The sequence below is a fragment of the Sminthopsis crassicaudata genome, chromosome 3 (genome assembly GCF_048593235.1).
Source record: "Sminthopsis crassicaudata isolate SCR6 chromosome 3, ASM4859323v1, whole genome shotgun sequence".
NCBI classification, from domain to species: Eukaryota; Metazoa; Chordata; class Mammalia; order Dasyuromorphia; family Dasyuridae; genus Sminthopsis; species Sminthopsis crassicaudata.
The window spans coordinates 582,046,029-582,058,402 of NC_133619.1; the positions used below are offsets into that span (position 1 = coordinate 582,046,029).

General features: G+C 36.0%; 1 protein-coding gene and 1 long non-coding RNA gene across 2 annotated transcripts in view; one reads left to right on the top strand and one right to left on the bottom strand.

Moving 5' to 3' along the window:
• The window catches only part of LOC141559866 (olfactory receptor 51A7-like), a 133,468-nt gene extending 129,652 nt beyond the window's left edge, over positions 1-3,816 (top strand). Inside the window, exon 3 of the mRNA XM_074297523.1 lies at positions 2,858-3,816. Within this exon, the coding sequence (XP_074153624.1) occupies positions 2,881-3,816 (936 nt within the window). The 5' untranslated portion in view covers positions 2,858-2,880. The remainder of the gene's footprint in view (positions 1-2,857) is intronic.
• The window catches only part of LOC141559867 (uncharacterized), an 18,591-nt gene continuing 7,564 nt past the window's right edge, over positions 1,348-12,374 (bottom strand). The window contains exon 3 of the long non-coding RNA XR_012487588.1: positions 1,348-1,847. This is a non-coding gene — a long non-coding RNA (uncharacterized LOC141559867). The remainder of the gene's footprint in view (positions 1,848-12,374) is intronic.

Here is a 12,374-nt window from a genome sequence, read left to right on the forward strand (position 1 = left end):
CTTTCTCCTCTCCTCCATCTTAGCTATACCTCACACATTGGGGAATAATTAGGGGATCTCTCTCTTGAACCACCCCCCAGCATTATTTTTGAGTATCCCAGAAGCTTTCAGATCCAAATTAAGGATCTTTATCTTTTCTTTTGTAGACTCCTTGAATGTCTTTAAGTATTCTTTCATTTCACTTGCTATCTTTATAGGCACCCTTTATTGCAGGATGCAATTTTATGATATCTCACCTACTCTTTTCCTAAGCAAATATTCAGTATTTTGAAGAGTCTTAAGCCACTATCATTATTATTTACTACTTGTAGAGGACTGGAACTCTGGGGAAGTATACTTGAAACAAGGTGTTAACTCAGTGGATTTGATGAGATAATGGTTCTCGTTCACATATATCTAGTATGATATAATGATATAATAATTCCAATTTGATATACTGATATAATCACTCTAGATTGTCTTATACTCAGTGCACTGTAATGATATAATTGTAACAGAATATTTAAGAACTGGGGACAAAGTCAGAGTCAATGGAGACTGGTTGAGACTGGCAAACTGGCAGACTGCTGGAGGAGACTGGGTCAGACTATAACAGATACCGGCTGTGAAGGAGACAATAAAGACTTTGGACTCTATTCTTGTCCATCCTTGTGGTGACTATCCTGCTGAGACCAAGGCCCTTCCAGAGGACCTCCAGAAAGCTAGCCCAGACATACAACTTCTCAGGACTCCAGGAAAATAAAATCAATAGCACAAAAATCTTAATACTTTATCCTTTTCAAAGTTATTTTCTTCATATAAAGCCAAAGAGAAAGCCTGGTTATTACTATCTATCTAATCTATCTACTTATTACAGATACATATGTGTACATGTATACACACAAATATATATTATATATATGTATCTGCATATATAAACACTCAAACATTTATTCACATACATACATACACAACTGTGGCTATTAGAAGTAATATAATTTGCTCAATGTCATATGAGTATTAAGAGAAAGAACCAAAATCCTGGATTTTTTGGCTGTATTTCTCTCCACCACATAATTTTTGCCATCAAGAGGGAAATTTGAAAATTTCTAGAAGGTAATTTTATCAAATATATATTTTTAAAAGAGTTTTTCTTTTCAGTCAAAAGCTGTTTCCTTTTCCAAACTCTCTTGCAAAGCTCTCATTTCTTTCTCACATTTGTCTTCTATATCTCTTTTAAGATCCTTTTTGAACTCTTCTAGAGAGTCTTTTGAGCTGGAGGTCAGTTCATATCTCTCTCTGAGGTTTTACCTGAAGGCATTTTGCCATTGTTATCTTTTTCTGATTTGAGTTCTGTTCTTCCTTGTCTTCATAGTAGCTTTCTATGATCAGAGATCTTTTTGTTTTTTGCTTCCCCCCTCCACCTCATTTTTGAAGGTTTGCTGGTAGGGAATAGGGGAGATTGTCCTGAACTTCCTCAACAGGGTGACAGGGGCCTCCCACTGATTGTGCCAGGCTGGTGTTGCTGCAGGCTTCACTACTGCATTGGATAGGCCTGGCCAAATCTGGACTGTGATTTTGGAGTTTGCAGGCTCACTAATTTTCTTCTGTAGTTGTGTTGGAGGTCTCACAGACCTCCATAGATTAGCACAGTCTACTAATTCACTGGTGAAATTTCTAGGAGTTAAAAAAAATCAGAAGAAAAATAGAGTAGAGAATTGATATTTTATAATTTTTCTTTTTGAAAAGGACTAAACAATTATTGGACTGTCATTCAGTAAGTTCAACACTTGGAAATCTAGTTCTTCACTTGGTCTTCTTTGTAAGGATGACTCCATTTAGACCCCATCTTCTCTTTTTAAATAAACCTAAATCAGATAAGGAAAAAGGAACATAAGTGTTGATAGAAGCTCAATATCTAATGGGAAACTGCAAGATATTTATTTATATTTTAAAATATCTTACTTCCCATGGGGAGCTTAGTGCTTATAATATAGAGTTGATAAACTTTGTTGTATAGAAACTAGAATAACATGTAATTGGGAAAAGTTAAAAAGTTTAGCAGATAAATAAAAACACAATACTAACATTAATAAATTCTGTTAATTTGTGGTTTTCTAAGTCAACATGTGGGCTTCAGAGCTCAGTTTCTATTTGAGTTTGACTTTGTTGACATTGTGGATAGAGATCTGACCTTGAAGCTGGGAAGATCTGTGTTCAATCTAGTCTTTATTGTCTATGAGTTTCTGGGCAATGTTCTAGGCAATTTCTAAGACTTTAAGTTTTATAAAAGATGTTGCTTCTAATTGGAGGAAGGAATTTCTTTGCTATGAAATTCTCTATATCAAAAAATCACAGGCCACGTTACTTATCCCTGTCCTACTTCACATAGAAAAGATACACATACATATATATACATACGTATTGTTCAGCTGCTTCAGTTGTGTCCCATTCTTTATCATCTTATTTGGAGTTTTCTTGAAATAATTTGGAATGCTTTGTTATTTCCTTCTCTAGCTCATTTTATAGATAAGGAAACTGGGGCAAGCAGAGTTAAGTGACTTGCCTAGCATCACACGGATAATAAGTCTGAGGTAAGATTTGCACTTGTGAAGATGTCTTCATAATCTCAGGCCCAGCATTCTATTCATCCAGTTGTTGGATAAACATCACACACAACACACACACACACACACACACACACACACACACACACTCCTTAATGGATTATATGTCTATATAAATGTTCTTAACATGTTTTTCTCTTCCTTAACTCTCATATATATATATATATTTCCCAATTAAAAAAAAACATTTACCACAAATATATCCCAAAATGAAACGGAACAAATAGCCATTTTTGTGAATATCATTTCAGGTTCAGAAGCATATCTTCCCATCATGTCAACTTTGAATATTTCTGAAGGCATGGTCTCTACTTTCCTCCTTATTGGAATCCCAGGACTGGAGCATATTCACATCTGGATATCCATCCCCATATGCCTCATGTATATCATTGCTGTCCTTGGTAACTGCACTATCCTCTTCATCATCAAAACAGAACCCTCACTTCATGAGCCCATGTATTATTTCCTATCAATGCTGGCCTTCTCTGACATGGGCCTGTCCTTCTCATCTTTACCCACCATGCTAAGGATCTTTTTGTTCAATTATCCTGCAATCACCCCCAATGCCTGTTTTACTCAGGAGTTCTTTATCCATGGCTTCACCGATATGGAGTCCTCAGTGCTGCTGATCATGTCTTTTGATCGTTTTTTAGCAATCTGCTATCCCCTAAGATACAGTTCCATTCTCACTAGCACTAGAGTTACACAATTAGGATTAGTGCTTGCTGTTAAGAGTATCCTCTTAGTTCTTCCCCTCCCTTTCATACTAAATAGACTGATCTACTGCAAAAAAAGACTTCTCTCTCACTCTTACTGTCTGCACCAGGATGTCATGAAACTGTCATGCTCTGACAACAGGGTCAACTTTATTTATGGCTTTTTTGTTGCACTTTGCATGATGTCTGACTTAGTGTTCATTGTGATTTCATACATATTGATTTTAAAAACAGTAATGAGCATTGCATCCCATGGGGAACGTCTCAAAGCCCTCAACACGTGCATCTCCCACATATGTGCTGTGCTGATCTTCTATGTACCCATCATCACCTTGGCTGCTATGCATCGCTTTGCCAAGCATAAGTCTCCCTTGACAATGATCATCATTGCTGATGTTTTTCTGATGGTTCCCCCTTTAATGAATCCTATTGTATACTGTGTGAAGACACGACAAATACGTGAGAAGGTTCTGGGAAGACTCAGATTTAAGTGAGAAAAATAAAGGTCAAGCTTGGGAAAATGTTTGATCAAGGGGTAAAGATAATGTTTCTCAATAAGAGAAGAAAAGCATAAATAAAATGATGATGATGATGATGGTCATCATCACCATTACCATCACCACCACCAGCACCACCACATCTTTTAGTCCTCACCTATATAAAATAATAATAATAGTTAGCATTTATATTACATTTTCAGATCTATAAAGTTCTTTATATACAGTATCTCATCATAATGGCTGCATCATATAATTCTGTGAGTTAGATGAGATCATTATACCCATTCTATAGATGTGAAAATAGACTGACTTATCCAGAGTCCCACAGCTAATAGATATCAGAATTTGAATTCAGTTTTTCCCAATTTACCACTCTATCTTTTGAGCCACTTACTTACCTCTCTTAGCTAGAAAAAGTCAGAAATGAATAAGTTACTTAGTATGTTCTCACTACGAAAGACATGGACCAAAAGTAGGTCTCTGTCCTTGTATCATAGAATCAATAGACCTTTTATTTCCATTACTGTCAAGAGTACCATTATCCCTCTACTTAACTTGGTTTAAAACATCATTTTCATTTTAGGTTCCTAATTCACTCAAGCCATATATTCAATCGGTTGTCCAGTCTTGTTTCTTTCTTATTACCTCCACAAAATCTTTTGAATCCTTTAGAATCATCCAAATTGAGAATCTTATCATTTCATTATAACTGCAATACCTACTAATTGGTTTCTTTCATCTCAAGTCTATCCCTACTCCAGTAAATTTTTTCTCCATGACTGAGGTCATTTGAGTAGCATGATGGTAGACAAGGCATTTTCTTTGATCCTCATGATCTCTTAGACCTTTACAAAATAGAAACTTTTCACCAAAGATAAAACAGCTTTAACTATCTCCATGATCTAGGATGCTTAGAATCCCAAATAAAAAAAATTAAAAAGGAGTTGACAATAATCTACTCTGAGATCACTTAGAACTGTTGCTGTTAAAGGACTTGATACTGACTATATCAAACCCATATTTATACTTCAGTTCCCTCTCCCTATTTCTAGCCTTGTGATGATTTTGAATTCAGGCTTTAGAAATTAACTCAGGTCTCAACAGCCAGTTTGACCACATCCTTCAGGAGCAAAAGCTTTTTTGGAATTGTAACCTTCAACACCAGTGCTGCAAAACTGAAGTGCTGGTGCAGAGACTGAGAAGTTAGGAATAAAAAAGGTAGGAAAGTTTACTAGGATATCACACTCCCCATATGAATGGATGAACAATATTCCACTAAGCTTGAGGAAAATAGGACACTAGCCATCTGGAACCAGTTTTGACAAACCAAAAAGTCACTTGGGGCAGAATGTTAGGCTGATGTATTTTGATTTGACCGGTATGGGAAGAGGCTTAGATGTCTGAATATTCTAGTTCCCCAAAAAAAACCACAAATAGGGGGAAGGAGTCAGGAAGTGGAAGAAAAATAAATGGAGAGAGAAGACCAAAATTACTAGAGATCTCAGGAAGAAGAAAACTCAAGACGTTGAACAGAAACATAGAAATCAATAAGAAAAACTGACCTCCAGATCTGAAGGAATTTGTGAATAAATACTGAAAAATAGAGGAAAATGATCCAACATTTATGAGACAGAAGACCCTTTGGAATTTGAAGAGAATATGGAACCACAGTACACTGTCCGTAAGTGGCTTGAATGAAAAATGAGAACCAGGAGAACAGAATTTATATCCTGCAGAGCAAAAATAATGAGCAGAATAGGAAAAACAAAACAAAACAAAACTTGAATATGTAATGAAAAACCTCAGCAAAGAAACAAAGAAAGAGAATACTATATTGGAAATACAAATACACAAGGTTATCCTAGAAGAAGAGAAGTAAAATTAAAATAATGTTAAATGAAAATATGCTTACTAAGCAAGCAAAAAATTCTGATCTCAATGATAAGATGTGTTAAAAAAAATCATAGAGCTACTGGAAGAAAATGGAAGGTCAAAAAAAGAACCTCAAAACAATAATAAAGGAAATAAATAATAGGAAAAACTTGTCCAAAACTTCTAAACATAGAAACTAACATTTCAACTGAAAGAACTCATAGGTTGCTTCCAGAAAATAATAATAACAAACTCTAATATTTTAACTCAGAAACATGTTCTTCTAATCACTGGGGAAAAGATACCAACCAAGGAAAGAACAGTTAAAAATCACTATTTCCCCCACATTCAGTAGAACTATTCTCACACTCAGCAGAAAAAGGAAGAGAGAATGGGAAAATGTTTTAAGGATCATTAATACTCAGGATAATGTCTAGGGTGATCTATCCTTGCAAATCTAAGCTTAACTATGTAGGAAAAAAAGATGGATATTCAATAACAAAAAGTTTGACAAAGAAAAATTATAACTGAAAAGATAATTTGCTTTTCTAACACTCCAAATAACAGAAACCAGGAGTGAAAAAAATTCAACAAACAAGGTAAGCAAAAGTGATAGTGACAAGAGAAAGACCATTAAATGATTTCAATCTAAATGTATACAAAAAGAGAAATCTAATAAAGAGAACAGTGAAGAGGTAGACAGGATACATTATAGACTGAACCTGGAGACATCCTGCCTATAAATATTTCTTTTGTGGATCTAAATTATGGCATATGAGGGTACCTGAAAGGGGTGTGGGGAAATCAGCAGGAGAATGGAAAGGAGTCAGTGATATGCTAGGGCCAAATTAAGGGATAATAATTAGAGGAAAGTGACCTCCATGGTTGTATAAAGCAAAGGGTAGATAAGGAGAAGTGAGGAAGGAAGGAAGAAGGGGGAAGCTGCAAGTAGGGTTTACTTTGGATGTAGGAGAGAATTCTATTAATGAATGTTCTCTATGGAAGTAGAAAGATGGTAGATGAAGAAAGATGGTCAGTGAAAAACTCCACTTTGTATTTGTTGCTTTTTCTACTTTTAACTCTATTGAACAAAATGTTCCTTTCAGGTTAAGCACTTCATCTCTAATCTCATCACAATGCTACTAACTAAAGCCTTCACTGAGACTACCTCTCTTAGCCATCTTTCCCCTCTGGTTGGAAGCCTGAAAGATGGAGTGGCAATCTCCTCCCAATGCCTTCCCTTATAGAGGGCAAAAGCTGAACTTTTTGGTATATTCTTCTCTGCATATGCTATTCTGCTTCATTTCACCTCCACAAAACAAGATATTCCCCATTGGCTCTCTCATCCCTTTCCTGCCTCTTTTATGTGATTTGTCTTGTTTTTAAAAATTATATCTCCTGAGATTAGTACACTGCCTGGCATACAGTAGGTACTTAATAAATGTTTTTTGAATTGCAGTGATTAGAAGGGAGATAAGGACCTACAAGTTTAGAGGATACTCTAAGCAAGTAAAGTGATTGTGGTTGAAATTGTTTTTCTTTTTTTATAGCACAGAAGGAGCCTTTATTTTCACTTTAGGTTCTGTATTTTTATTTTATTTTTATCAATTATGTGTAAAAACAATTTGTATTATTAAAAAAATTTAAATTCTATATTTTCTCCCTCTCTCCTTATTCTCCCTCCTTTCTGATACAATAAACATAATTTATTAAGTTATATATATATGTGATTAGGTAAAACATATTTCCTTGTTAGTCATGTTGTGACAGACATAGACTAAAAGTAACAGAAAAATAAAGTGAAAAATAGTATGCTTTTATTTGCATTCAGACTCTGTCAGTTCTTCCTCTAGAGGTGGATAAGATTTTTCATCATGACTTTGTTGGTATTATCTTGGATCATTGTATTCCTGAGGATAGCTAAGTCATTGACAGATGGTCATCATATTCAATATTACTGTTATTGTGTACAAGCTTCTGCTGGTTCTGTTCACTTCATATTATGGTGCATATCTCCTTTGACATTTGAAATATTATTCCAGAAGTGATGCATAATGAAAAAAAGAGGAATCCATGGGGTAAGTCCTGTAAGCCAGAGACAGGAAGTACTTAGAAGAGAAAATCTAGAATGAATACCTAGGAAACTTTGATTGTATGAGGAATAGAGTAAAAAGAAAGAAAGAAAAATAAGATAATTATATGGGTCATGAATCAGGGAATGAGAATCTATAATAATAAAGATAAGATGGATAATGAAGACAACTCCTTTATGAACAGGGGTACAAAATGAAATTTAGAAACTAAGGAATACTAATAATTGAAGGAGAGGTGAGGAAGGGTGAATTTACTTGTCTGAGAGGGGGGAAAGAAGAGGGAGAAAAATATAATTAGATAAAAGCTAGAAAGAAAAATGAACTAATTGAAAAGACCTAAAGGAAAAGATATAACAAATGAAAAAAAGGTATCAGGGATGAGAAGAAAGCCATTTGGAACAGGGCCACCTTAAAAATATATTAAAGTAACTGAAACAACATATACTGTATTTATAGGAGAAGAATGAATTTAAAATTGAACAGTTTCTACATTAATAGCATTAATGCATCTAGGAGAAGGGGGAAAATGGCTGAATTTGAAGTGGAAAAAACTATAAAATTTATCTGTTGTGGCTTTCTGAATATAGTGAGCTCTGTAGGATTCAACAGTACAGAAACTCTCCTTAAGAACAGAGAAGCTAAACACCTTAAATGACTTCCAGAAATTAATAGGAGATATCCAATGGATGTGTCCCATGTTAGACTTGACTACCTGTCAATTGCAACCATTATATGACATTTTAAGGGGAGACAGTGCTTTAAATTCACCACACCAGCTTACAAAAGAAGCTCAAGAAGCTTTGAGAACTGGCTTTATCCAATGTGGTTGAAAGAGTCACTCAAAAAACCCTTGGAAATATCAGTTTTTGCTACACAAGAGGCATCCACAGCAGTCCTTCATCAAGGAGACAGTGTGATAGAGTGGGTGAATCTCCCAGCACAACCATAACAAAGCCTTATTCCTTACCCAGTGCTTGTGGCTAGAATTTTATTAAAGGCCATTAAGCAAGCAGTACAATTATCTGGGATAAGACCTGACAAGATATACACCTTTTTTACTAATGCACAAGTTAATGTGTGCTGTGAAACCATCCCAGAGTGGCAAATTTTATTTGCCATGGCTCCAAATTTTACACACGGATCTCCATTAAAGATAACCAGACTGTTATATAATTGGTGATGGATTCTTGAAGAAAAGGTTCCTAAAGTTCCTCTTAAAGGACCAACTACCTTTACAGATGCATCCAAACATAATATTTGTGCTGTATACTATCGTGACTTAATTATAAAGAGAGTAATCAGAACTCCTTTTCAGTCCACTCAGCAGAATGAATTGTATGCAATCATTCTAGCTCTTGCTTATTATCCAGGAGACATAAATATAATATCTGATTCTGCCTATTTAGTAGGTGTAGTACAAAGAATTGCCACAGCCCAAATAAAATTTGTAGCCTCCAATATATATCAGCTCTTTAAGGAACTTCAAGAGCGAGTGAGAAAGCATCCAGGTAAGATTTATATTTTGCATGTCCACTCCCATAGTGGACTTCCAGGTCCTATTTTTGATGGTAATTCAAAGGCAGATAGCCTACTAACCATGTTGGCCAATACTTCTTTATTTTAAGAAGCACAAGAATCTCATTCTAAACATCATCAGGCTGCCCGAGCTTTTCGTTTACAATTTGGAATAACAAGAGAAGAAGCTAGGAGCATAGTAAAAGCCTGTACAGCTTGCCTTCCTTTCCATGTTCCTACACTTCCTCCAGGGAAGAACCCTCGTGGTTTGAGACCTAATGAAATTTGGCAAATGGATGTGACCCATTATAAATCTTTTGGTGTTCTATCTTTTATCCACGTTGTGGTAGACACCTTTTCAGGATTCACATTTGCAATGCCAGCAGCAAAAGAGACAGCCGAGTGGTCACTGAATTCCTTATACAAGCATTTGCAATTATGGGAGTGCCACAAGCAAGCATTTGCAATTATGGGAGTGCCACAAGCAATAAAAACAGACAATGGACCTACATATACATCTAAATATTTTGCACCCTTTTGTGCACAGTATAAGATTTTATATACCACTGGCATATCATTTAATCCTCAAGGGCAGGCAATAGTAGAGAGAAGAAACAGAGATATTAAGACACTCCTCCAAAAACAAAAGAAAGGGGGAGCCATGGGTAACCCTAGAGAACTTCTAAATTTGGTTCTCTATACCATTAATTTTTAAATTTTTGACAAAGATGCACTGGCTCTGGCAGACAGGTTTTATAACCCACTGGAAGGACAGTGTCCAGTGCGAGCAGCTCCACTGTCTTTAGATAATTGCCAGGTGATGTGGAGAGACCCAGAAAGTGGTGAATGGAAGGGACCAGATAGGTTAACTGCTTAGGGGAGAGGGTTTGCTTGTATCTCCACAGATGGAGAAGGAATCAGATGGGTGCCAATGAGCCGTATTCTCTTTGTCTATTGGAGAGAGATAGAGCAGACCCTTGAAACAAAGGAGAAGACCCAAGAAACATCAGGTGGCTCCGTTGCTGACTGTGCCCACCACTGAAAGAACCTGGCAGTTATGGCATTTAACTCATGGACATCAAAAAATTGTTGGATTTGAAAATCCTCAGGAATCATTGGATTCTCTGAGACATAAGACTATTGTAGGACTTGAAAGTCCTCAGGAATCATTGGATTCTCTGAGGCATCATAAGACTGTTGCAGGACTTCAAAAACTTGTGGGGATCATTGGATTCCCTAACACATGAAGCAATGGACAATAGATTGGTTTTGGACTATGTCTTGGTTGCTGAAGAAGGCATAAGTGTGACTGATGTTTACATACCCTCCTTCTAGGACTTCTGGAAATCTTTTACAAAACCGTGTTGATTCATATTGTTTGTTATATCACCACTTGTAGGTACAATTCCTGTTTGTTACACCACATCGAGCCTTCACTGATTGTGGGGAGAGTCACCACTAATAGCCTCTGCGTTATTGCTATGTGCTTGTGTAATACCTCCCATGCTGATGGGTTTGTGCATACTTGTCTCTAACAAGACCCTTCAACCCAGAAACCCGCTAGCAATCCCCACTTCCCTTTGGTGCTTTTCATCTCCCTTCCTGAGATGTCAGGGAGGGTGTAATTATCTCCTTTTTAGTGCTTTCATCTCCCCTCCTGAGAAGTCAGGGGGGGCGTGATCACCTCCTTTTTGGGGTTCTCACCTCCCTGAAAAGTCAGGGATGACATGACCATCTGTGTTCTAAAACAAAAGAAAGCAGGAGATGTAAAGGGCTAGAACTGAGCAAATGCACTTGGATAATGGAGCACGTGAGACTAATTGCCAATTGGACGGTTCTCTATTAACTTGTTTGAAGGTTGACCCTCCCCAGCTGTTCTGTGCTGACTTGATTGGTGGGACAAATTGGGGGAAGTGAAGTGTGTGGGGAGAGTAGGAGGAGGAAATTGAGGCATTCTCTCTTGTGGTGGTTGAGAGAGGAAGGTGGTGTGGAGATTACTAGATCTAATCCCCTGACAGCAAGCTCAAGAGACCAAGAATAAAGACTTTTCATTAGCCTGACTCGAGCTGATTTCTGGGAAGACAGAGTTCCAGCATTTATCTAGTTAGAATTTGATATAAAAAATTTATATATACCACAAATAAACATATATACATATATTGTTCATACACATGTATTTATTTATATATATATAAGTATTTATATACACACATGTTTGCATATTGTATTTTGTATATAGTGTTATATATACACACATGTATACATGCAGAATACATACATATATCTGGTCTTTGTGTATATATGTATATGTATAGTATATATATGTATATATATGTGTATACATATATATACATATATATATATATACATACTATATACAAATAGTACGTTTCTGTGACTGTGTTTTTGTGTGTGTGTGCATGTATAATAGCTATTTCCCAATGTCCCAATATATATAAATGGTCAAAGACATGAATAAACAATTTGCTAAAGAGCTGTGAGATATTCACAATCACATTTAACAAAAAATTCCAACTCTAATAATAAGATGAATGCAAATCAAAACATTCCTGAGGTTTTACCTCACACCCTGAAAATTAGTAGAAACAACCAAAAAATGTAACAGTAAATATTTGAGGGGTTATAGAAATATAGGTATGCTATTATATTGTTAGTAAGGTTGTGAAACAGCACAACCATTTAAAAAAGCAATTTCAAGGGCAGCTAGGTGGCGCAGTGGATAGAGCACCATCCTTGAATTCAGGAGGACCCAAGTTCGAATCTGATTTCAGACACTTAACACTTCCTAGCTGTGTGACCCTGGGCAAGTCACTTAACCCCAGCCTCAGAAAAGAAAAAAAATAAATAAAAAAGCAATTTGGACTTATGCAAATGACTTGTACCGAAATGGATTGGATTTTATTTTCCATACTCTTTGAACCAGATAACCCATTATTCAATTTATACCCCAAGGTAATTATTGATAAGGAAAAAAAATCTATACACTCCAAAATATAGCTAAGAATTGAAATATAATAGATACCCATCAATTAGGGAATGGCTAAAAAAGTT